Source organism: Plecotus auritus, assembly GCF_963455305.1.
Source record: "Plecotus auritus genome assembly, chromosome: 3".
NCBI classification, from domain to species: Eukaryota; Metazoa; Chordata; class Mammalia; order Chiroptera; family Vespertilionidae; genus Plecotus; species Plecotus auritus.
In genome coordinates, this window is record NC_137772.1 from 223,376,557 (window position 1) to 223,398,863 (window position 22,307).

Here is a 22,307-nt window from a genome sequence, read left to right on the forward strand (position 1 = left end):
GTGACCATCGTATATGGAGTTTATTTGTACTATAAAGTGTTTAAATATCAACATGCACCTTCCACTGAATGACTTCATGGGTCGTGGCCAACATAGAACTTGGACAGGAAATCCTTGGGCCTTGGAGCTTCTGTTTCGTGGAAGAACCGCATAATGTGTGTCCGCTGTTTCCACACTTTAATCGTTTCCTCCAGTTCCATCTTTCCCTGCACAGGTGAGGGGAGAGGTCTTCAGTCAGAGTGGGCCAGTGACAGGAATACAACCCTGAAGGCCAGGATTCTATTTTCTGCTCTGACTCGGACTTGAGTGACCTTGGGTAAGGAATGTACTCTGTCTAGACCAGTTTCTGCATCTGAAAACAGGTGTTGGACTAAGTGATCTCTGAGGGCTTTCAAATATTCCTTAACTGTGGCGGACTGGTCTAAGGAGAAACTTCAGGTCAGTGGGCCCCTGCCCCATGACGCCTAACCTGACAGGCTTAACTTACATTTCTGCTTAACATGCTGAAGCTTCCTCCTATTGATGCTCATGACTGATCAGAGACAGAATCAGGGCCAGGATTCGACCCCATGTACACAGGCCTCAGCCAGCCAGCCAGCCTCTTTGAGCTGTAAGCTGGCAACCAGGTGAAGCAGTAACCTCTAGGGAAGGGTTGAAGAAGAGTTCAAACTTTCATCCCTATACCTTTTTTAGTTATCAAATGCAAGCCCGGATGGATTTTCCCTTGAACAATCTCATAGTCACTTTAACCAGGTGATAACCTCCAAGTTCAACTGTTCCAGGCGACAGTTGCTGACCCAGCAGTTGCTTTTTAAACTTGGAAACAAAATGTTCATCTGGGAAGACTGGGAAGCTCTGGACAAGTTGGGCGTTCTTTTAAATCGGTCAGGGAGGGTCAGTTACCTTAATGACCAGAAGATCAACCACTCTGGGGTCTGTGACGTGGGCATTCTTCATAAACATTTCTCGGACTTTATCCCGTCCCTGTTTCACAGAGATGTCTAGCTGGAATAAGTTCACTAAAGAGAAAACATGACCAGGGTAGAAATTATATGGATAAAACAAGTTTTTTAAATTTTGATCTATGGCTATTCATTAAACACATAGAGGTTGCCCATTCAATTCACTTACCAAATACTAGCCTGACCCCAAGCTAGGTGCTTGAGGATGTGAAGAAGTGTGAGACTTGCCCCCAAAGAGCTTATATTTTGTTTGGGGAGACAAGGCCACTGCATTTGAAGGGCAGTAAGAGCATAGGTCAAATGTATGAACGACCTGGGTTCAAAGTCCATCTCTGTCACTTACCAGCAACGTATCCCTGTGTACGTTAACTTCTATGGGCCTGAGAGCATTATATATGATGAAGTGAGGACAATAATGGCACATTTAACTCCAGAGCTGTTGGGAGGATTCTAACAATGCAAGGTGCTTAGAACAGTGCCTGGCATGGAATACACCCTCAATAAATTAGTATTATCATTATATGGAACATTTGCCAAAAGATAACAGGTTGGAATTAAGGTAAAATGATGGGGTGTAGGTTTGTGCATCATACAAACTTAGAGTTGAGGGAGAATGCTGAGGGTTTGTGCAGGTAGGGAAGGCTTCGATCCAGCTAGCACTACCATGTTAGGTTACTGGGGGAAGAAGAGAGAAGTTTGACGTAGGTCCTGTTCTCTTGGTCTTAAAATTTAATTAGAGGGACTGCTATCCATGAATGCAAATATTTAGCAATCCCTGGTTAAATATGTGCCTAAAACAATGGCAGAGACTCAATGACCTGGACTTCATGTGAAGCTCATGGATGTCCTTTGAAAATTAGATTGCAGTCATTTGTATTCTCATCCCAGGCAGTCAGCCTGCAGTGGATTTGCTGATAACAAGGGCATGAACAAAGCCTTGTGTAGTAGGTGCAATCCTATCTAATAAAGAGGGAATATGCAAATTGACCATCACACTGTCACAAAGATGGCAGCACCCACAGCAGAGGCTGGGTTTTGCACCCACAGCAGTGGTTGAGTTCCTGAAACGAGCCTTAACAAGCAATCAGCAGGGACTTGAGGCTGCGTGGTGCTGGGCTGGGGCAGGGGACCTGGGGCTGTGCCCCCCTCCCGGTAGGGCTTGACAGGGGACTTCAGGCCATGCCCCCCGCCCTGGTGCCAGGCCGGGGGACCTCAGGCCATGCCCCCCACCCAGCAGGGCTTGACGGGGGACTTCAGGCCGTGCCCCCCGCCCCAGTGCCAGGCCAGGGGACCTCAGGCCTTGCCACCCACCCTGGCACCGGGCCAGGAGACCTGAGGCTGCGCCCTCCGCCCAACGGGGCTTGACGGGGGACCTGAAGCTGCGTCCCCAACCCTGCGGGGCTTGATGACAGCCCTGAGGGGCTTGATGATGGCCCTGAGGCTGTGCCCCCTGCCCAGCAGGGCTTGACAAGGGTGGCACCAGCCGGGTCTGGGTCTCGTGTGATTTTGAGGTGCCGCAGGTGGGCGGGGACTTGACTCTGGGTCCAGCAGTGCGCCCCAGACTCTGACAGGAGAAAGATTTTCATATACATTTTACTAATTTTCTTTCATCTCTGACACTACTATTATAGAGAAAGGGCAAATAGCAATATTAAGATATTTCCTCTAATCACCTTTTAATGTGCACAAATTTCGTGCACCGGGCCACTGGTAAGGATAGAAGAGGGGCCCACCAGCTGAATGCACAGCACAAACCAGGCTCTCAGGATAGGCTGGGCGTGTGCTCATTTGGTGAGGTACCTTGTGTCGTGGTCATTCCTGCGACATATCCATTCCAGTCTAGAGAACTGTCACAGCCAGCTCTGAAAACCACTATTGAGAGCTCATTAGTGACCGACTGAAGGAATAATAAAGCTTGAATTTTTAACTATACTCTTAACTTAGTGACAGTAACAGAAAAACAGCTTCTGCTGAGGAAATACTATGCCATGCCACAAAGACAATGTTTCTGATCCAAACACGGAATAAATACACAATAGCAGAATTTGAATAGGAGAAACTGCATCCCAGCTTCATAGGTCAGTAAGTGTTCACAGAGCGGACAGGACTGAGGATCAGACGGTAGAAAGAACTCCATAGCCAGTGGCCGCTGGAGCAGTTTCCCATGGGAAGCCAATTCTACGCATCTGTCCCCAAATCTGCTGCCTTTGCTAACTTCACTTCAGTAGCTTAACATCAACCATGGTGGGAGTATTTCCGTGGAAAACGAAAAACATCATACATCTAGGTTTCCCTCCAGAGAGCTGGCTGTTAAAACACTACAGTATCACATTAGGAATTTTAGAAAATGGTGAACAAAGGGACAATAAGAGACACAAAAATAAACCAGTGTGGACCCTAGAATTTAGTATCTTACCACTTGGGATAGGGGTGGGGGAGTGAGGCCTAGAGCAGCGGTTGCCAACCGGTGGTCCGTGGACCACTTGAGGTCTGAAAGGTTGGCAGCCGCTCCCCTGGAGCACTGTGCAGACTTGCCTGAGGTCATACTGCTGGTCCCTGGCAAACTTGGGCCTGGGATCCAGGGTGTTTCTTGTGTTGTTTTAAAATTTACAATTGGTACTCTTTGAAGGAAAGAAATAGGAAGACTCTTCCTCTGCTATCAGTATAACCCTTGCATCTTTATATCAGATTCCTCACTGTAGGAAAAAAACAAGGTGCCCCTAGACATACGAGGGAGCTGGTGCCCATCACTCCCATTCTCATGACCTCCTGAACCACCTGCCCGGAAAATGTCACATGCACAAATGCAAAGTTTTGCTTATGATGTCAGTTCACAGATCCCTGAATGCCCATCCTTCCAGCTTAAGAACCTTTGTTCTCAAGAGACAAATTCCATAGCTTTGTCCTAGGCGCCTTCCTGGCATCCTAACCCCTGAACACAACCTTCCACCAGTGAGAAAGGCCTTAGGAAGGCAAAAAGGAGCAGCCTAAGCTATAGCCTGCTGAATTGTTCTTTGGTCTAAATCAGTGGTTCTCAAACCAGTGGGGACTTTGCCACCCCCTGCCCCATATATGGCAATGTCTGGAGGTATTTTGGTTTGTCACAATTAGGGGGGAATGCTCTTGGCATTTAGTGGGTAGAGGCCAGGGATGTTGCTAACATCCTACAATGCACAGGGCAGCCCCCTAAAACAAAGAATTATCCAGCACATTGCCCTGACCAGTTTGGCTCAGTGGATAGAGTGTTGGCCTGCAGACTGAAGGGTCCCGGGTTCGATTCCAGTCAAGGGCATGTACCCTGGTTGCGGGCAAATCCCCAGTAGGGGGTGTGCGAGAGGCAGCTGATTGATGTTTCTCTCTCATTGATGTTTCTAACTCCCTATCCCTCTTCCTTCCTCTCTGTAAAAAATCAATAAAATACATTTTTCTTAAAAAAAGAATTATCCAGCACAAATGTGGCTATTGAGAAACCCTAGTGTAAATCAATTTCAACTGTTCCCTACCTCCCACTCCTCCCTGTAACAAGAAATGGTCTGGGCACTCTAGGCAAGCATTATGTTTTGAAACATCTGAATTTAATACACACTCCCCATACCTATTATCCACCTGTCCCCTGAAGGCATTTGAACTTGCAATCCCTGAACCAGTAGTTCTCTCAAGTTCCTTCTTCCCTAGGGTCCTGTGGGTTTAAGTTCTGGTCATCCACAATTTCTCAAAGTCAGCTTGAGGACAGGGACAGTGTGGCGCACAGTTCCTATCCTTAAGAGAACTTCTACAGGAGGCTTCTGCTAGGGTAAGCCCTATAAATAATAGTGATAATAACAATAAAAAAACAGTAGCAGCCAACGTTTAAGGAGTGCCAGGCCCTATCCTAAGCACTCTAGATACCCTAGATATATTAACCTCTTTAATATGGTAACTCTTGGAAGAAGGTACTATTATCCTCATTTGATAGATGAGGAAACTGAGGCACAGCAAGGTGAAATCACTTGCCCAAGGTCACACGGCAAGTAAGGAGCAAGGTCTGGAGGTAAGTTCAGCAGCCACCACATTCTACTCGTCACACACAGGCCGGGAAGTAGCAGCCGGGAAGAGGTGCTATGGTGCTCCGGGTAGCTTAAAAACACTTTCCCTCTCAGACTAGCAGTGATGGTCTGCATTAGCACACACTAAGTCAATGAAATAAAATATCCAGGCCCTGACATGAGTACTGACTGCCCTTGACAGTTTAGAGGGCTTTCCCCCAGCCTTTCTTTCATCGGGTACAGTGGGTGGGAAGCACTGAGGAGGGGATGCCATGATAAGGAAACAGTCTCTGCACCCTGCGGTTTATACTGAATACATCAGGTGAACAGACTGGTTCTCTGACATCTAGGTGACTGCAGTTCTGAAGTAGTAGAGGGCAGGCCACCAGGGGGTCGCGGGGAGGAGTTCCTAAGGATCACTAGGGGCAGGCAGAAACAGCATAGGGAGCAAGACTTGGAGGTTGAAGGGGGAGGGGCGAACACCTCACTGGAGGGAAAAGGCATCCCTGACATGGATGACCTTGGGAAAGTCACTTCCCTTCTCTGGTTCAGTTTCTTCTTTTGTGAGAGATGTGGGAACCAGATGATCGCCCAGCCCTACAGCCACTTGGGCTATACAGGTAACCCAGGGGCGTGGGACATGTTCTGAAGCTGGCGTTGCCTTTGGGTTCCAGATCCACCAGGCTAGCTCTGGACTTTGGGCAGCCACTTCGCCTCTCCGTGCCTCAGTTCCCTCCCCTATACGGTGAGTATGTCATTGACAGTCCCTGCTCTCCCTCCCAGGGTTTCGTTTGGAATTACCGGGGGAAAGGGGAGGGGAGAGGCGGGGGGGCGGGCATGGGAGTCAAAGCGCCGAGGGGGGCCTATAAGCAATGCTGGATACAGGTGGTCTGACCCCGGCGCCACTGCCAGGTCGGGTCCACCAAGGCTCGGTGACCCTCCTCCCCTGAAACACGTGGGGTCGCCTCTGCCAGACCCGAGAGAAATCAGAGGCCGGAGGGCTGCGACCTTGAGCGGCTGCCTCCGGTGCCCCGCGTACGCCGATGCCTCTCACCAGTGGTCGGCACCTCCCGATACCAGGCGCGGTAGAGCTCGCGCACCCTCCGCTTGGCCTCGTTCATGTCCCGACTGAAAATGGGCTTCACCGAGGTGCTGGCCGCAGCAGCCGCTCGGCGGACGCCGCTCGCCGCCATCTTGCTAAAGAAATCACTTCCCAATCCCGCCCCCTTTCAACACACTAGTGCGGCCGAAGGACGAAAGTCTTTGCTTATTGGCTAAAATTGAAGGCCACGCCCCTAAATCCCACGGGTGGGCGGGAGGGCGGCTTTAGGGCTCTCTGATTGGCCGGGAGACCTGTATCTCTGGGTGGAAGAAACGCTTGCTGGCTGCTCACGCTCCTCCGCAGAAACGCAAACTTGTTGGCTGGAGGTCCTTACGGTCGCCCGACGGCGCCGCCAGGGGACACTGGGTCGCCAGCCTGGCCATCGAGCTGCCTGGTCTCCCAGCGACCCGCGTCCCGCGGCGCTCCCGGGGTAGCGCGGTTGGCGCGCGGGCCTCGCAGAGCTTCCTGGGTCGGCTCCCGCGGGCTGCTAGGTGGCGGCTGAAGCAGATAATGGCGCCTGGACTGCTGTGGCGCCGGCTTGGCCCTTCTGTGGCTTTTCTGCAACTTTTTACCCCCCATAAATCCACTCTTCCGAAGTGCGATATAGATGTGAGAGCGCTTTCCTGGTGAAGTGTTTCTCGACGCTTCTCCACAGCCCGGGGAGGTAGGTTATATTTTCAGCCCCACTTTCGACAAGGACATTGTATCCCAACCTGTGGATTTCTGTGAATAACAGCCCAGAATTTTGGAGCTGGAGGAGCCTTAGGTTGTCCTTTCTGGGTATCTCTCTTTTCTGGCATTTTCCTGCTGAGTTTCTCTCTGAGCACGAAGGGGACTAGGAGTGTGAAGGAAAAAATAGCAGACAGGACCGGCGGTGCACTGCGTAGTTACCTGGCCACCTTCTTCTTTTTAAAAAAATGTATTTTTATTGATTTCAGAGAGGAAGGGAGAGAGAGATGGAAACATCAATGATGAGAGAGATCATTGATGGGCTGCCTCCTGCGTGCCCCACACTGGGGATCAAGCCCGCAACCCGGGCATGTCCCTTTGGCCAGAATCGAACCTGGGACCCGGGCATGTGCCTTTGGCCAGAATCGAACCTGGGACCCGGGCATGTGCCTTTGGCCAGAATCGAACCTGGGACCCTTCAGTCCACAGGCCAATGCTCTATCCACTGAGCCAAACCGGCTAGGGCTACCTGGCCTTCTTTAATCTCCTGGATCAGTAGGTGCAGTTAGCATCCCCATTTTACAGGTGAGGAAACTGAGGCGGCGCGGAGTCAAGGTCACGTGCCGCGTTAGGTCTCCCACCCCCACCTCCTGCCTGGGGTTCAGGGTCAGGTACCTTGTGAATGTCGCGGAAGGAGCCTGGATCCGGGGCTGAGCTGAGCTCTAGGCCCCGGACCAGCATGGGGTATGGCCCTGCATCTAGCCCACTCTTTCTCATTTTAAAGGGTTAAAAGTGTGGATATTATTCTCCTTTTATTTTAAAATGTATTTGTACATTTAAATGAGCTATACAAAAGAAAGCATGTAACATATAAATGATAAAACATGATAATAAAGCGGAACTTCTGAACCCCAGTACCCAACTTAAGAATTGGTAATAATCAAGGTTTCTATAAAGTACACTATATACCTGGTAACCACTATTTTAAGTTCTCCAGGCACATTATCTCGCTTAAGCCTCATAACACACCTGTGAGATAAAGGTTGAACCCATTTTACAGATGAGAAAACAGACACAGACTAAGTTACTTAACAGCATTGGGTTGAGACCTAGGTGGTGGCTCCAGAGTCTGTACTCTACCTCTCATAGCACCTGTAGGATATCTGCCTGTGTAACGTAGTCCATGCTCCTGCCTCCTCTAGGTGTAACCACTGTCATGAATTTAATGTTAATATTCCTTTTCATTAAAACAATAAAAGGCTTCTCAACCCACAAACTGGGATAAAATGTTTGCAAATCATATATTCCATAAGGGACTTATATCTAGAATATGTAAAAGGCTCTTACAACTCAATAATAAAAAGACAAATAGCTCAATTAAAAATGAGCACAGGTGCTTGGTGGTTGAGCGTCGACCATGAACCAGGACGTCACAGTTCCATTCCCGGTCAGGATACATACAAGAAGCAACCGATGAATGCATAAATAATAGGAACAACAAATCAATGTTTCTCTCTCTCTCTCGCTCTTAAAAACACACACACACACAAATGAGTGAAGGTGACACCAAATGCTGATGAGGGTGTGAAGTAGCAGGAACTCTCATTCATTGCTGGTGAGAATGCAAAACCATACAGCCACTTTGGAAGACAGTATGGCAGTTTCTTACAAAGCTAAACATACTCTTTTTTTTTTTTTTTTTAAATATATTTTATTGCTTTTTTACAGGGAGGAAGGGAGAGGGATAGAGAGTTAGAAACATCGATGAGAGAGAAACATCGATCAGCTGCCTCCTGCACACCCCCTACTGGAGATGTGCCCACAACCAAGGTACATGCCCTTGACTGGAATCAAACCTGGGACCCCTCAGTCCGCAGGCCGACGCTCTATCCACTGAGCCAAACCAGTCAGGGCCATACTCTTTTTTTTTATTGTTAAATATATTTTTATTGATTTCCGAGGGGAAGGGAGAGGGAGAGACCGAAACATCAATGATGAGAGAGAATCATTGATTGGCTGCCTCCTGCATGCCCCACACTAGAGATCAAGTCCACAACCATGACTTCTTGGCTCATAGGTCGGTGCTCAACCACTGAGCCATGCCGGCCGGGCAAAACTAAACATACTCTGAACATATGATCCCGCAATCACACTCCTTGGTATTATGGCCACAGAAAATCTGCACATGGGTGTTTATATTCATAATTTCCAGAACTTGGAAGCAACCAAGAAGTCCTTTAGGAGGCGAATGAATAAATAAACAGTGGCATGTGCAGACATTAAGATATTCTTCAGTGCTAGGAAGCAATGAGCTGTCAAGCCATGAAAAGACATGAAGGAAACCTAAACGGATGTACCTAAGTGAAGGAAGCCATTCTGAAAAGGCTAACTACTGTGCGATTCCAACTTCCTGACATTCTGATGAAGGCAAAACGATGGAGACAGCGAAAAGATCGCTGGCTGCCAGAGGCTGGGCGGAGAAGGGGATGGATAGGTGCAGCACGGAGGGTTCTTAGGGCAGGGAAACCATTCTACATGATGCTGTAGTGGTGGATAGTGCCATTATCCATGCTCATGCCCCTAGAGTGAACCCTAATGTAAACTATGGACTTTGGGTGACAATGATGTGTCAGTGTAGGTTCATTGATTGCAACAATGTGTCACTCTGCTGAGGGATGTTGATAGTGGGGAGTCTGTGAGTGTGTGTATGTTGGGGGTGGAGTAAGGGGTATATGGAAGTCAAAATTACTGTAAAAAGTATTATTTTAATAGACAAAGGATTTGAATAGCTGTTTCTCCAAGTTAGCTATACAAATGATCAATAAGTATGTGAAAAGACAATATCATTAGTCATTAGGTAAATGCGAGTCAAAACCATAAGATACCACTCACCTACTAGAATGCCTGGAATAAAAGAGAGAAAACAGTGTTGTCGAGGATAGGGAGAAATTGGAACCCTCATACATTGCTGGGGGGACTATGAAATGGTGCAGCCACTTCGGATAACAGTCAGGCAGTTTCTTAAACAGTTAAACAGACTTATTATATGATCCAGAAATTCCAATTCTAGGTATCTACCTAGGAAAAATAAAAACATGTGTCCACACAGACACTTGTATATGAGTGTTCATAGCAGCATTATTCATGATAGCCCAAAATAGAAACAACTCAAAAGTCCATCAACTGGATGGACAAGGAAAAAAGTGTATAAACGAAATATGGTACATTCATACCATGGAATATTCTTCAGCCACAATGAACCTTGAAGACATGCTAAGTGAAAGGAGCTAGACACAGCACATATCAGATAATTCCACTTGTGTGAAGGGTTCAGAAAAGGCAAATGTATACAAGCAGAAAGTAAATTATAGTTGTCAAGTGCTGAGGTGGAAATGAGGAGTGAATGTAGCATGAAGTTTCTATTTAGGCTGATGGAAATGCTCTAAAATTAGTGTGTGATGCTAGTGCACAACTTTGTAAATATGCTAAAATTCACTGACTTACACACTCAAATGGGTGAAGGATAAATTTTATGGTATGTAAATTATATCTCAATAATGCCATAGGAAAAATGATCTCTGATGATTTTTCAAATGTGTGAAGTCCAGTATATTTTAATGATACCTTCTTACTTTCATCACCTTCACCTTAAAGAAGAAAAATGCCCTATTTGGCCCTAGCAGGTTTGGCTCAGTGGATAGAGCGTGTCGGCCTTTGAACCAAAGGGTCTCAGGTTCGATTCCGGTAAAGGACACATACCTCTGTTGCAGGCTCCTCCCCCAGCCTGGGCCCTGGTCAGAGCTCATGCAGGAGGCAACCAGTCCATGTGTTTCTCTCAATATTTCTGTCTTCCCTCTCTCTTCCACTCTCTCTAAAAATCAGTTGAAAAATATTCTTGGGTGAGGATTAAAAAATAAATAAATAAAAATGCCCTATTTGTCCTTATAAAAAAACAATGATTTTAGGAAATTGGAATAGCACAATACAGGAAGTAAATATCCTCCATAGAATTAGAGGCAATGTGATATATAGTGAGAAGAATTTAGAGCCAGTCCCTGATATCAGTTACAAGGTGTATGTCAAGTTACTGTTAACATAACACTTCATTTCTCTAGTATAAGTACCCAGAACTGTGATTGCTAGGTTATATGTTTGTGGCCTATTTAGTTAAGAAATACCAAATTGTTTTCCAGGGCAACTGTACCATTATTCCCATTAGCAATGCATGAGTGAGATCCAGTTTCCCCACATCCTCTTCTGCATGTGGTAGAGCAACTTTTTTATTTTAGCCATTCTGATAGGTATGTAGCATTATCATTGTTGTTTTAATTTGCATTTCTCTAATGGCTAGTGATGTTAAATGGCCTTTCATATGCTTATTTCCCATTGATACTCTCTCTAGTGAAATGTCTTTTCCCATTTGCCAATTAGATTGTTTACCTCTTGAGTTTTGAGAGTTCTTTATACAGGGGGTGGGCAAATGTAGGTTTGCAGTTGTGAATACATGAAACACAGAGTTTATTCTTGTATTATTATTTATTAACTAGGGGCCCAGTGCATGAATTCATGCACCTTGAAAGGAACTGTGGGCTGTGAGGCTGTGGTAGGCACAGGGGTGGGTCTCAGCCCATCCTCCGTGCCCCTGTCTGGCCCCTCCCACCGTGGCCCCGGTCTCCTGTCCCCTGTCTGCTGACAGCCCTGCTCCCGCCGCCGTTATTCTCACATGCTGACAGTGCATGCCCCACTCTCACCTGCTGACTGCACTGAGTGATTGGGGCTGGCGCCAGCAGTGGGTACAAGTGGGGCCGGTGCCGTCAGTGGGTGTGAGCGGCAGCTGCTGCCCTGATCGACCCTCAGGAGCAGGGGGAGGTGGAGAAGCCCTCAGGGGCAATCGGGGCCGGCAGCCGCAGCTCGCACCCACTGATGGCACCGGGATCGGTGCTGGGCACTGACAGCGGTTGCAAGTGGTGGCTCCAGTGCCAGCTGCAGGTGCAAGCAGGGCCAGTGCTTGCAGTGGGTGCGAGCGGTGGCTCTGGTGCCAGCAGTGTGTGCGAGCACCAGACGGGACCTCAGTGCACGGGAGCAAAGAATTATCAGTAATCACCAGAGGCTCACCCTGATGACAGTGACCGGCACTCCACCTTGGTCTAGCACCCCTGCTCACCTCCACCATCCCGCCGCAGCCGACGCCCACCATGTTCTGCGCACGCCTCCTGGAGGTCAGCGCACGTCATAATGATCGGTTGTTCGGTTGTTCTGGTTGTTCCACTGTTGGGTCTATTTGCATATTAGCCTTTTATTACATAGGATTGCACTATTTCCCATACAAACAACTGTAAGCCTACCTTTCCTACCCCATATATTCTAGGTACTAGTCCTTTGTCAGATATGTGGTTTGCAAATATTTCCCCCACTCTGTAGCTTGTTTTTCAATCTTTTCAACAAGGTCTTTCACAGAGCAAAAGTGTTTAATTTTTTTAAAATATATATTTTATTGATTTTTTACAGAGAGGAAGGGAGAGGGATAGAGAGTTAGAAACATCAATGAGAGAGAAACATCCATCAGCTGCCTCCAGCACACCTCCCACTGGGGATGTACCCACAACCAAGGTACATGCCCTTGACCGGAATCGAACCTGGGACCATTGAGTCCGCAGGCTGACGCTCTATCCACTGAGCCAAACCGGTTAGGGCAAAAGTGTTTAATTTTGATGAAAGCCGATTTACCAATTTTTTTTTCCTTTTATGGATTGTGCTATTGATGTCAAATTTAGGAACCTATAATTAAGAAAACTTTTATGTTTTACACTTAAGTATGTGACCCATTTTTAGTTAATTTTTGTATAAGGTGTTAGATTTAGGTCAAGTTTCTTCTTCTCCTCCTCCTCCTCCTCCTTTCTTCATCTTTCTTCTTCTTTCTCCTTTCTTCTCTTTTCTTCTTCGTCATCTTCTTCTTCTTCTTTGTCTTCTTCTTCATCTTCATCTATTGCTGTCTGATTACTCCAGAATCATTTGTTGAAAAGCCAACCCTCCTCCACTGAATTGCTTTTGCACCTTTATTAAATACTAGAGGCTCAGTGCACGAATTCGTGCATGGGTGGGGTCCTTTGGGGTGGCCTGTGGGGATCGGACCCCAGCTCGCGCCCCCAGGCTCGCAGCCCTGCAGCCCCGCCTGGCACCCCGCCTTGGCCTGGTGTTGCCCCCTCACCTCTCTACCATCCGGTCTGCGGAGTGATTGATCGAGGTTGGGCCCCCGCCCGGCTGCCTCAGTGCCTGGGAGCCAGGCGGCGGCCCTGCCCCCTGCTGCTGCCACTGCCGCTGGTCACCATCTGTGGGGCAATCGGCAGGGCGATCGGGCCCCCACTCCCACCCGCCTTGGCCTGGTGCCGCCCGCTCACCTGCTCCACCATCCTGCTGCGGTCCTGCTCTCGTCGGGACCCATCAAGGGCCGGCAGGGCCTCCACTGCTGCCCGCTGCCAGTGCTGCATCACCGACGCCCACCATGTCTGCACCGCCCCCTGGTGGTCAGTGCACATCATAGCGAGCAGTTGAATTCCCGGTCTCCGGTGGAACGACTGCCTGAGGGGACAATTTGCATATTAGGCTTTTATTATATAGGATCAATTGACAGTGGGTGACAAATTCTCTTAGTTTCCCTTTATCTGATACTTTCCTGATTTCTTTCCAGCATTCTGAAGGATATTTTCATTGGCTGTGGGAGTCTGGGTTGACAGTTCAACACAGAAAAATGTTGTGTCACTTCCTTCTAGCCGCTGTAGTTGGTTGTCATTCAAATTGATTTGAATTTATCTTGCTTGGGGTTTACTCAGCTTCTTGGGACTGTCATGTCTTTTACACAATTTGGAAGATTTTCTTTCAGTATTTGTTCAGCCCTGCCTTTCTCCTCTCTTTCCAAGACCCTGATGGCATGATGCTTGATTTTTTAAAAAATACAGTTTTATTGATTTCAGAGAGGAAGGGTGAAGGAGAGAGAGAGAGAGAAATATCAATGATGGAGAGAATCATTGATCAGCTGCCTCCCATACGCCCCCCACCGGGGATTGAGCCCGCAACCCGGGCACGCGCCCTTGACCGGAATCAAACCTAGGACCCTTCAGTCCTCAGGCCGACTCTCCATCCACTGAGCCAAACTAGTCGTGGTGATGCTTGATCTTTTTGTAGACCTACGTCTCTGAGTCTCTGTTCATTTTTCCTCAGTCTGTTTTTTTCTGTTGTTCAAATTGAGTAATTTCTACTGTTTTATCTTCCAAGTCACTGGTTATTCTCTGTTTTCTGCTTTTGAACCCATTCACTGAGCTTTTTATTTCAGTTGTTCTAAAATTTCCATCTGGTTCTTCCTCATATCTACTGTTTCTCTGCTGAGATTATTTTATTATTTTATTTCAAGCATGTTCATAATTGCTTATTGAAGCATGTTTATAATGCCTGCTTTAAATCTTTATCAGATAATTCTACCATCTCTGACCGCTCACTGCTGGGTCTCATTTAAACTTTCTCTTTTAGCTGCCTTCCTTTGACACCAGCAGGGGAAGGGGAAGAGCTTCCTTGTTACTGTAAGTAGGAGTCCAGGTTCCCCACTCAGCCTCAGTTGACACTAAGGGGTTGGGGCTCTGCATAGTAATTAGCAAGAGTCAGCGTTCCAGCTCCCCACTAGTCTTCCCATGAGACCTCTCCATGGTCAAAGGTGAAAGTCCTGACTCTGTTAGGTCTCCTCTGAATTCCCCAGTAGGGAGGAGGTGGTATACCAAGCGAGGCCCTTCTGAGCCTGGGGCCGGGTGACTGCACAGATTGCAAGCCTAGGAAGCTGGCCCTGAAAACAACCTTATCACTTCAGGCTGCTGCCTGGAGACGGAGCGCCTGCAGAGCATGGGTCTAAATCATGGATGTCAGAAGCTCGGAAGAGTGGGCGGGAATCTGGGACTCTGGCCCTGCCACTCACCCACGTGACCGTTATGCATTTCTCAGATATTCCGTGTGGTGTTCTCTGCCAACCATTAAGCCAAATATAGAGGACCTAGAGAAGATGGATACATAGTCCTTGCCTTCATAAAGCCTTGGCAATGCATATGCTCCTAGAACAGCCTTGGGCAAACTACGGCCCGCGGGGCGGATCCGGCTGTTCTATCCGGTTCTCTTGGTCTCCCCTCCGCTCCTTTACTTTGAATTTATATTAGTTCACACAAACACTCCATCCATGCTTTTGTTCCGGCCCTCTGGTCCAGTTTAAGAACCCATTGTGGCCCTCGAGTCAAAAAGTTTGCCCACCCCTGTCCTAGAATCTGGACAGAATTCTGGGTTGGAGTGAGGGGCAACAATGCCTCAGTTACTTAGGATTCATCTGAAGTCCCAGGTCATGGGGTCCGTGCCACTGTTTTAGGCACTTATTTAATCAGGGTTTGCTGACTATTGGAATTTCATGTTTGCATTCATGGATAGCAATGCCTCTAATGAGAATTAAAAATTTTTTTATTGATTTTTGAGAGAGAGAAACATTGACTTATTGTTGCACTTATTTATGCATTCATTGGTTGATTCTTGTATGTGACCTAATCAGGGATCAAACTTGCAACCTTGGTGTATCAGGATGATGCTCTAACCAACAGGGCCCCTTTTGACTTTTAATTTTACCCATCTGTTATTTAAAGGTATGTTGTTTAGTTCCAAATATTTGGGGATTTTTCCAGGGAGTTTTCTGTTACTGATTTCTAATTTAATTTCATTGTGGTCAAAGGGCTTACTTGAAATAACTTTAATCTTTTAAAATCTACTGAGACTTGTTTTATGGTTTATCTAAATGTTTCATGTAGATGTGGAACTCGGGCATTTGGTAGTTTCAACCATCCATAGTTTTGTAATTATTACTTAGCGACATTTACAGTAATTTGGGGACGGTAGAAGTTATTGTCTTGAACCAGAAGATGTTTATTTGATTTCTTCAAGCTCCCCAAGGGCAGGCTCTGTGTCTTATTACCTTTCTATCCCCTTTGCGCTATTCCTGGCCCCAATGGAAACTCAGCAGACACTGATCAGATGACTGGGTGACTCTTAGAAATTGTCAGGCTGTGTTCTTGTTTTTGATCCAGAAAATGTGCTTATTGTATTATGTGACAAGCCTGAATCTCATACCTTTGTGTGTTTGCACAGCGTTGATGGCGTTGAACGGAACCAAAGAGATATCCACAAACGTGCTGGCTCTGACTGATGGGGACGTAAAGCCGCCCTGAGGCAGCTGACCACCTGCACTGGCCCAGGTTGGAGAGGTTGCCCTGTCACAAAGCCCCCTAAGATGTGATGTCACACACAGAGATCACTCTCCCTGCGAAAGGGAGGGGCTGTGTTCTGGACTCCTAGCCTTAGCCGGCTCCAGTGCCCTCTCAGAGGAAAGGTGGGCAGGCTGCCTGAACACTGACATGGTCAAAAGAAACGTCAAGGTTGGCGTATTTGGTAAGTGGGCTCAAAGGCAGTAAGCAACCTAAGCAGGTGAAAATTGTCTTTGCGACTCCTAGCCTACCTTGTGGCTTCCTTCCTACTGGCCTGGCCCGTCTGCTTTCCTTCTCCAAACCTCGTCTCAGACACACTAGTTATACACATGACTAGCAAGGCTTATGCTGGAGACACCACCAGCGGTATTCCCAGAGATGGTCCGGGGACCCCGTGATGCTTAGCGCCCTGCGGAGATGAAGTGAGCCAGGCCTGGAGCGGCCCCTGGATTTGGTGCCCAGGAGCATATTGGTGACATTGGTGAGAGAGGTTTCAAGGACTGTGGGGTCAGAAACAGATAGAGGCGGGCTGTGGGGCGTGTAGATGGCTCTCTCAAGGAGACCAGTGTGAAGGGGAGGGGCCAGCTAGGACCCTCGCTGAGAAGGGTTGTGGGTTCAGAGAGAGGGGCTTTTTTTTTTTTTTAACGGAAGAGATGAGTGATGTGTTTAAATGCTGATGGGAAGGAGCCAGTGGAGGAGGAAAGGCTGAATATATGAGAGAGGAGACCCCCAAACGCCCAGGTTGGAATGCAGCATGGAGCGGGTGGTCTCAGAGGGGAGGGCAGCCCCTCCCTGGAGGAGGAATTGGCCTGTGAGGTGCAGAGAATGAATGGGTGGGTTTGGTGGCAGGAGGTGAAGGGAACTCGCATCTGATGAAGCTTTAAATCTTCAGAGAGATTCTGAACCAGTCCCTGTGGAGAATGGGAGCTGACTCGGGAAGTGGAGGCTCACTGGCTTCATCCAGGGTCCAGCTCACATTGGAGACCTTGACTTTGCCATGGTGTCAATTTGTAGGGAATGCTGACCCTGGGGGCGGGGGGGGGGAGGGGTTCCAGACAGAATAGTTTGAGGAAGCTAGGGAATCGCCCTCAGTACTCCCCAAATTATTCCCAGAATGCTCTGTAACCCAGAAAATACTTTAAACTGTTTTAAATCATTATTATTTACTAGAGGCCCGGTGCACGAAATTCGTGCATGGGGGGGGGCGGTGTTCCTCAGCCCGGCCTACACCATCTCGCAATCCGGGACCCCTGGCTCCTAGCCGCTCACCTGCCTGCCTGCCTGATCACCCCTAACCACTCGCTTGCCTGCCTGATTGCCCCTAACGGCCTCTGTCTTGGCCCCTGCACATGGGACCCAGGCTTCCCTCCCTTTGGCTGACCACAGGCACCCGGGACCCAGCTTCCCTCTCTCTGGCCAGAGCAGCTTCGCCCGGGCCCCAGCTTTGTCAGAAAGGATGTCCGGAATGACGTCCGGTCTATCTGGTCTAATTAGCATATTACCCTTTTATTAGTACAGATGATTATCATTCACCACCCACACCTGGGGACATTTTATGCCCAATGTTCAATAGAGCTGTACCTTTCTCCATCTTATCCTACCCCCTTTTCCCATTGTTTTCCCTGGGACCTACCTTCCCAGCTCTGAGGCACGGAAACCATCTTTTGTTTGCAGCTCTTGCGAGAAATTTCTGAGCATTTCCCAAGCTGCTGGTGCTAGTCCCCTCCCTCCGTAGTTGACCAGCAGGCCGTCCTCTGGCTGAGCCTGGCCCGTGGAGGTCCTTGCTGTCCCCCGGCTGCCTCTGGCCTGTTGTGACTCCTGCAGGCCACGGAGCCCAGGAACACTGGGGCCCTGGGCCTGTGATGCATTGACTGTTGCCTGTTCTTTCTTCTCAGACTGAAAATGGTGTTTGGTATATGTGGCCAGAAGGAGAGGTAAAGTTTGGGTGCAGCCTGTTACCACATCCCGAATGACCAGGAAGGGGAGCTCCCACTTGGGCCCAAGAGGAAGGGAAAACAGGGTTCTCTATAACTTTCCCCCTGACAGTTAGAGTGTCGCTGGGACTCAGAATCGGGGTAGAGGGCCTGGTCCTGGTAGGTGGGACATGAGGGTGTGTGTGCGCGCGCGTGTGTGTGTGTGTGCCTGCGTGTGTGTGTGCGCGCGCGCCCGCGTGCAGGGAGCCACCGTTTTAGCAATGCCGAAATGCTCTGCTGTCCCAAGGGAGGGGTCATAGAAGAGGGAGGTGACCTGGAATATGATTTCTACCCCGGATGTGGGATCTGTCGGTCCAGAGGAGGGAGGGCTTGGAGGGCTGCGGGAAGAGAGCTGACCCAGCACCGAATGGTCACCTGTGAGTGCCCAGCCAAGGTCAGGGCCTGCCTCCTGGCTGCAGAGGCACGATGGGCTTGCACATACAGTGAGGAAGGGAAGGGAGGGGGCGGCCAGGGCTCCTTGTCTGCTCCAGGCTCCAAGTCTGGCTGTTGAAGGAGGCAGAGGCACAGCATCATGCCAGCCAGTCAGCAGGGAGCCCGGGCTGAGCCCTGCGGCAGCTGGGGGATTTCCTCGCCCACAGTGGTGACAGGACACACCCCTGTAGGGCAGGTCCTGGATTGGGGGGAAGCTGGTGAGGGCAGGGGACATGCAGCCTCGCACTCACTCTGCTTTCCTTCCAGGCTCTACAGGGTCCTGTACGTCGTACAGGTCTTCATTCTTGCAGGTAAGGGCCTGTGCTGCGGTGACTTGGGGATGACGTCAGGACCCGGGAGGTTGGTTCTGCCCTCAGAGCCACCCAGCCTCCAGCTGCCAGCAAGGCTCCCAGAGGCCTGGCTCCCCAGGGGCTGGCCGCCTTTCTCCGCTTCTCCCCTCTGCACCCTCACAGTGGAGTGGCATTCGAACCCATGTCTAACTCTAAAGCTCATACTCTGCCCCCCGCGAAAATACACACAAAACCCGCAAACCAAAGCCCACGCAATCTAATAATGTCCTACAGCAATGATTTTCAGATTTCTGCTTGCATACCTTTTGGAAGACTGCTTATCCCCTCACACATTTTACATTAGTACCTAATTTATTTCTCAGTGTCAAGGGACATGACACTTTAAAATAATGACATCACTCTGTCCAGTGTTTTAACTAGTCTTCCTTCACCCATTTGCAGGAATGGTATACTATTATTTCCGGGAGTCTGTGGGGAAAACAGCTTCTGACCACGAGATTGCTGGGGAAGCATCACGGGTAGGCACCTTGCTCAGGCCTAGAGGCTGGCGTGGGCTCCCTGGGGTCATGCTGCCTGACCTCAGATGGTCAGTCGTGTGTGTGTGTGTGTGTGTGTATGTGTGTGTGTGTGTGTGTTTGTTCTGGAGAAATTTCCTATTTTCGCAAAGCGTCAAACCATAGGCCCCACCCCTCATGAGCTGGCTATGTGGTCACTTCAGGGCCCTGTGGACCCAAAGGAGCAGGTGACTCCTGATGCATGTGAGCAGCCCTCGACACTCATGTGAGCAGCGTGGTGCTGAGCAAGACTCCTGCCTGGGGTTGCACAGCCTCTTTGATGCCCCAAGTCCAAGCACCTGTGGCAGAAGCCCCCTCTCCCAGCCCGTGGCCAGAGCACAAATGGATGCCGGGTCCCCTGAGGCGCTGCCCATCTCGTGTGGGAGGCCCTGGTGGGACGCAACCTCGGGGCTTCCTGGTGGGTGGTCTTGTGATACTACATGTCTGAAAGGCCTCGATCCACACTCGGCTGGGAGTGTGGCTACGCATGGAATTCTAGACTAGAAATAGCTTTCCCACAGATTCTGAAGATCCTCATTGCCTTCTGGCTTCAAATGTTGGTGTTTAAAGTCTGAGGAAGTTGAATTCCTGAAACAGACGTTTTCCTTTGAAGCTCTGGAAGCTTGTGGGCTCTGCTCTTTGTCCTCATATTCTGAAATGTACTGAAGACAGGCCCGGTGGGCTTTCTCCATCCGTTGTCATGGACACTGGTGATTCCCCCTCTTCGGAAAACTCATTCCCTCACCTTTGGGAAATTGTCTTGTAAAAAAGGAATGTACGCCCGGGGCTGGTGTGGCTCAGTGGTTGAGCGTCGACCTATGAACCAGGAGGTCACGGTTCGATTCCCGGTCAGGGCACATGCCTGGGTTGCAGGCTTGATCTCCAGTGTGGGGCATGCAGGGCATCTGGTCGATGATTCTCTCTCATCATGGATGTTTCTATCTCTCCCTCTTTCTTCTTCTCTGAGATCAATAAAAAAAATATTTAAAAAAAGACTTAAAAAAAAAATGTACTTAGAATGTCTCCTGTCACCCCAGCCAGTCCGTTGCCTCTGCTCACTTTCAGGAAGATCCACGGTTTAGCTGTTGGTCCTCCTGATATCTTCTCTGTTCTCGCTGGGAAATGCTTTTTTCAGCTTTATCTTCTATACTACGATTGGGTTTTTCATTCCCATAACCATATCCCAGTTTGGGGTTTCAAGCATTAGAGGTCGATATTTGAACGTTTCTGTTTTGGAGCCTGTTCTTGTTCCGTTCACGAGCGCAGTTCATCTTCCTAAGGCATCCGTCATGCTGAAGTCCCCTAAGTCCCTGGGGTCTTCAGGGGTCAGTGCTGCCCACTACCAGTGGGGCCAGCGCGCCCTCAGCTGTCCCCTCAGCCGCCGCCCTTCTCTCTCCTTGTCATGCAGTCCATAGGAGAGACCTTAAGGCCACTGTGGGGGCTGATGGATAAGTGCTACCCCGAAGCCACTCAGGTGGGTGAGGCTGGGGACTCTTCTTCCCCTGAGGGGGCGGCTGTCCTGGGCACCCTGTCCTGGGCAGACACTTTGAGAGGCTTGGTGGGTGGGCTGGGGAGAGGGCGCGACTCCCAGCATGCGTGGCCATTTCTCTCTGTAGAGACGCAGAGTCAGGAGTGGGAAGAAGCAAGCCTCCGAGGTAAGAGGCCTCCCTGGAAGGGCCCGGGGCTGGGCTCTCCGGCAGCTCCATGAGGCCCAGGGAGGCCAGCTCAGGGCCTGCAGTCCCGGGGGTGGGGGCAGGGTCCCTCCAGGAAAGTCAGCACCCGCCCCCCACCTTGCTGAGAAGGGAAGGACTTCCCTGGAAAAAGAAAGAACTGTACGCACCCTAAGTGGGGGGGATGGGAGGGACGAGGCGTTCTGGGGGCTTCGGGGCACCCTAAGTGGGGGGGATGGGAGGGACGAGGCCTTCTGGGGGCTTGGGGCCTGTGTGATGCCCACGTCTCTCCTGCCAGACCGCTACCCCGGAGGCCCTGGGAGGACTGAATGATGCTGCCCCCAAGGAAGAGAGGGACATCCTGTCTCACCTGGAGAGGGCGGGGGCAGGGGCGGGGGAGGGGAGGGTCCCAGGCCAGGGAGCAGCCAGCCCCACTCCTGCCAGGAAGGAAGTGGCTGAGGAGAAGGAGGTGGCAGGGAGCCCAGGCTGGGAGGTAAGGAAGCCTGGTAAGCGGTGCCGGGCTGTGGGGATGGAGGGGGGCTGGGGCACCCCCAACATGACTGGGCCAAACTGCCTCTCAGTAGAGCAGCTCTGTGTGGAGCTGAGGGGAGCAGACGCAGTGTGAGTCCTGGCCTCCCCGACTTCTCATGTAGCCAGGCCTCAGTTTCCCCGTCTGCACAGTGGAGCCTGTCTCATCCCACCACTGCCTTCTTTCCAGGGAAATAAGAAGGTCCCGATGGAGCCTGCTCTACCTCCTTCAGGTAAGAGAGCCCCCCCACCTCCCTCCCTGCCCTCCGTGACCCTGCAGAGCTCCCAGGGAGCCCAGACCCTCCCGCCCCAGGGAGGGAAGGCCAGGTAGCCCCCAAGGAGCCTCCAGCCCACTCCCCGGGGACGTGGATGGGAGGAATCCCTGGTGTCAACGCTGCCGCTCTCCCGCCCCGTCCGATCCCGCTACCCTGGCCCTGAGGAAGGGTCCCTCCGGCAGGGGACCTGCAGGCCCGCCTGTTTATGTTTGTAGAGGCCTCTGGGGCGGAGAGCCAGGAGGCAAGGCCCGGCGGGTGGGGCCCCCAGCTCCTGAGGAGGCTCTGGCTCGGCTGGTTCCCGGTCTCTGACCGCCCTGAGACTCAGAAGCACGAGTGACACTCCAATAAACACACAAGGTGATGCCGCTGCGGCCCCGCTGCCTCCTCGCGGGCCTCACACCCTTGCAGAGGCAGCGTGGCCCGTCTGCACTGTCCCAGCGAGCACGGGAACACCCTGCCACCAGGCCTGACTCGGCAGTGGGCACTCGGGGCGGCCGAAGGGGCCCTGCTGGCCTGGGCTCCCTG

At 50.2% G+C, this 22,307-nt stretch overlaps 2 protein-coding genes across 4 annotated transcripts; one reads left to right on the forward strand and one right to left on the reverse strand.

Moving 5' to 3' along the window:
* Nucleotide 1: 1 nt before the first annotated feature.
* Nucleotides 2–6,231, reverse strand: NDUFA6 (NADH:ubiquinone oxidoreductase subunit A6). The gene is made up of 3 exons (XM_080660700.1): nt 6,042–6,231; nt 904–1,019; nt 2–206 (listed from the first exon to the last, which is right to left on the reverse strand). The coding sequence occupies exons 1-3, from the start codon at nt 6,178–6,180 to the stop codon at nt 75–77; spliced, it is 387 nt and encodes a 128-aa protein (XP_080516826.1). The 5' UTR covers nt 6,181–6,231; the 3' UTR covers nt 2–74.
* Nucleotides 6,232–6,401: 170 nt separating this feature from the next.
* On the forward strand, nt 6,402–22,215 carry LOC308245561 (uncharacterized protein). 3 transcript variants are annotated; one of them, XM_080662992.1, is made up of 9 exons: nt 6,402–6,753; nt 15,924–16,223; nt 17,935–17,973; nt 18,712–18,755; nt 19,197–19,273; nt 20,718–20,783; nt 20,926–20,964; nt 21,698–21,740; nt 21,998–22,215. In XM_080662992.1, exons 3-9 carry the CDS (start codon nt 17,942–17,944, stop codon nt 22,117–22,119), a joined length of 423 nt encoding a protein of 140 aa, XP_080519118.1. In that variant the 5' UTR covers nt 6,402–6,753; nt 15,924–16,223; nt 17,935–17,941; the 3' UTR covers nt 22,120–22,215. The 3 variants fall into 3 exon arrangements, with proteins under 3 accessions (XP_080519118.1, XP_080519119.1, XP_080519120.1); XM_080662993.1 differs by lacking the exon at nt 20,926–20,964; XM_080662994.1 differs by lacking the exons at nt 17,935–17,973; nt 19,197–19,273.
* The last annotated feature ends 92 nt before the right edge of the window (nt 22,216–22,307 follow it).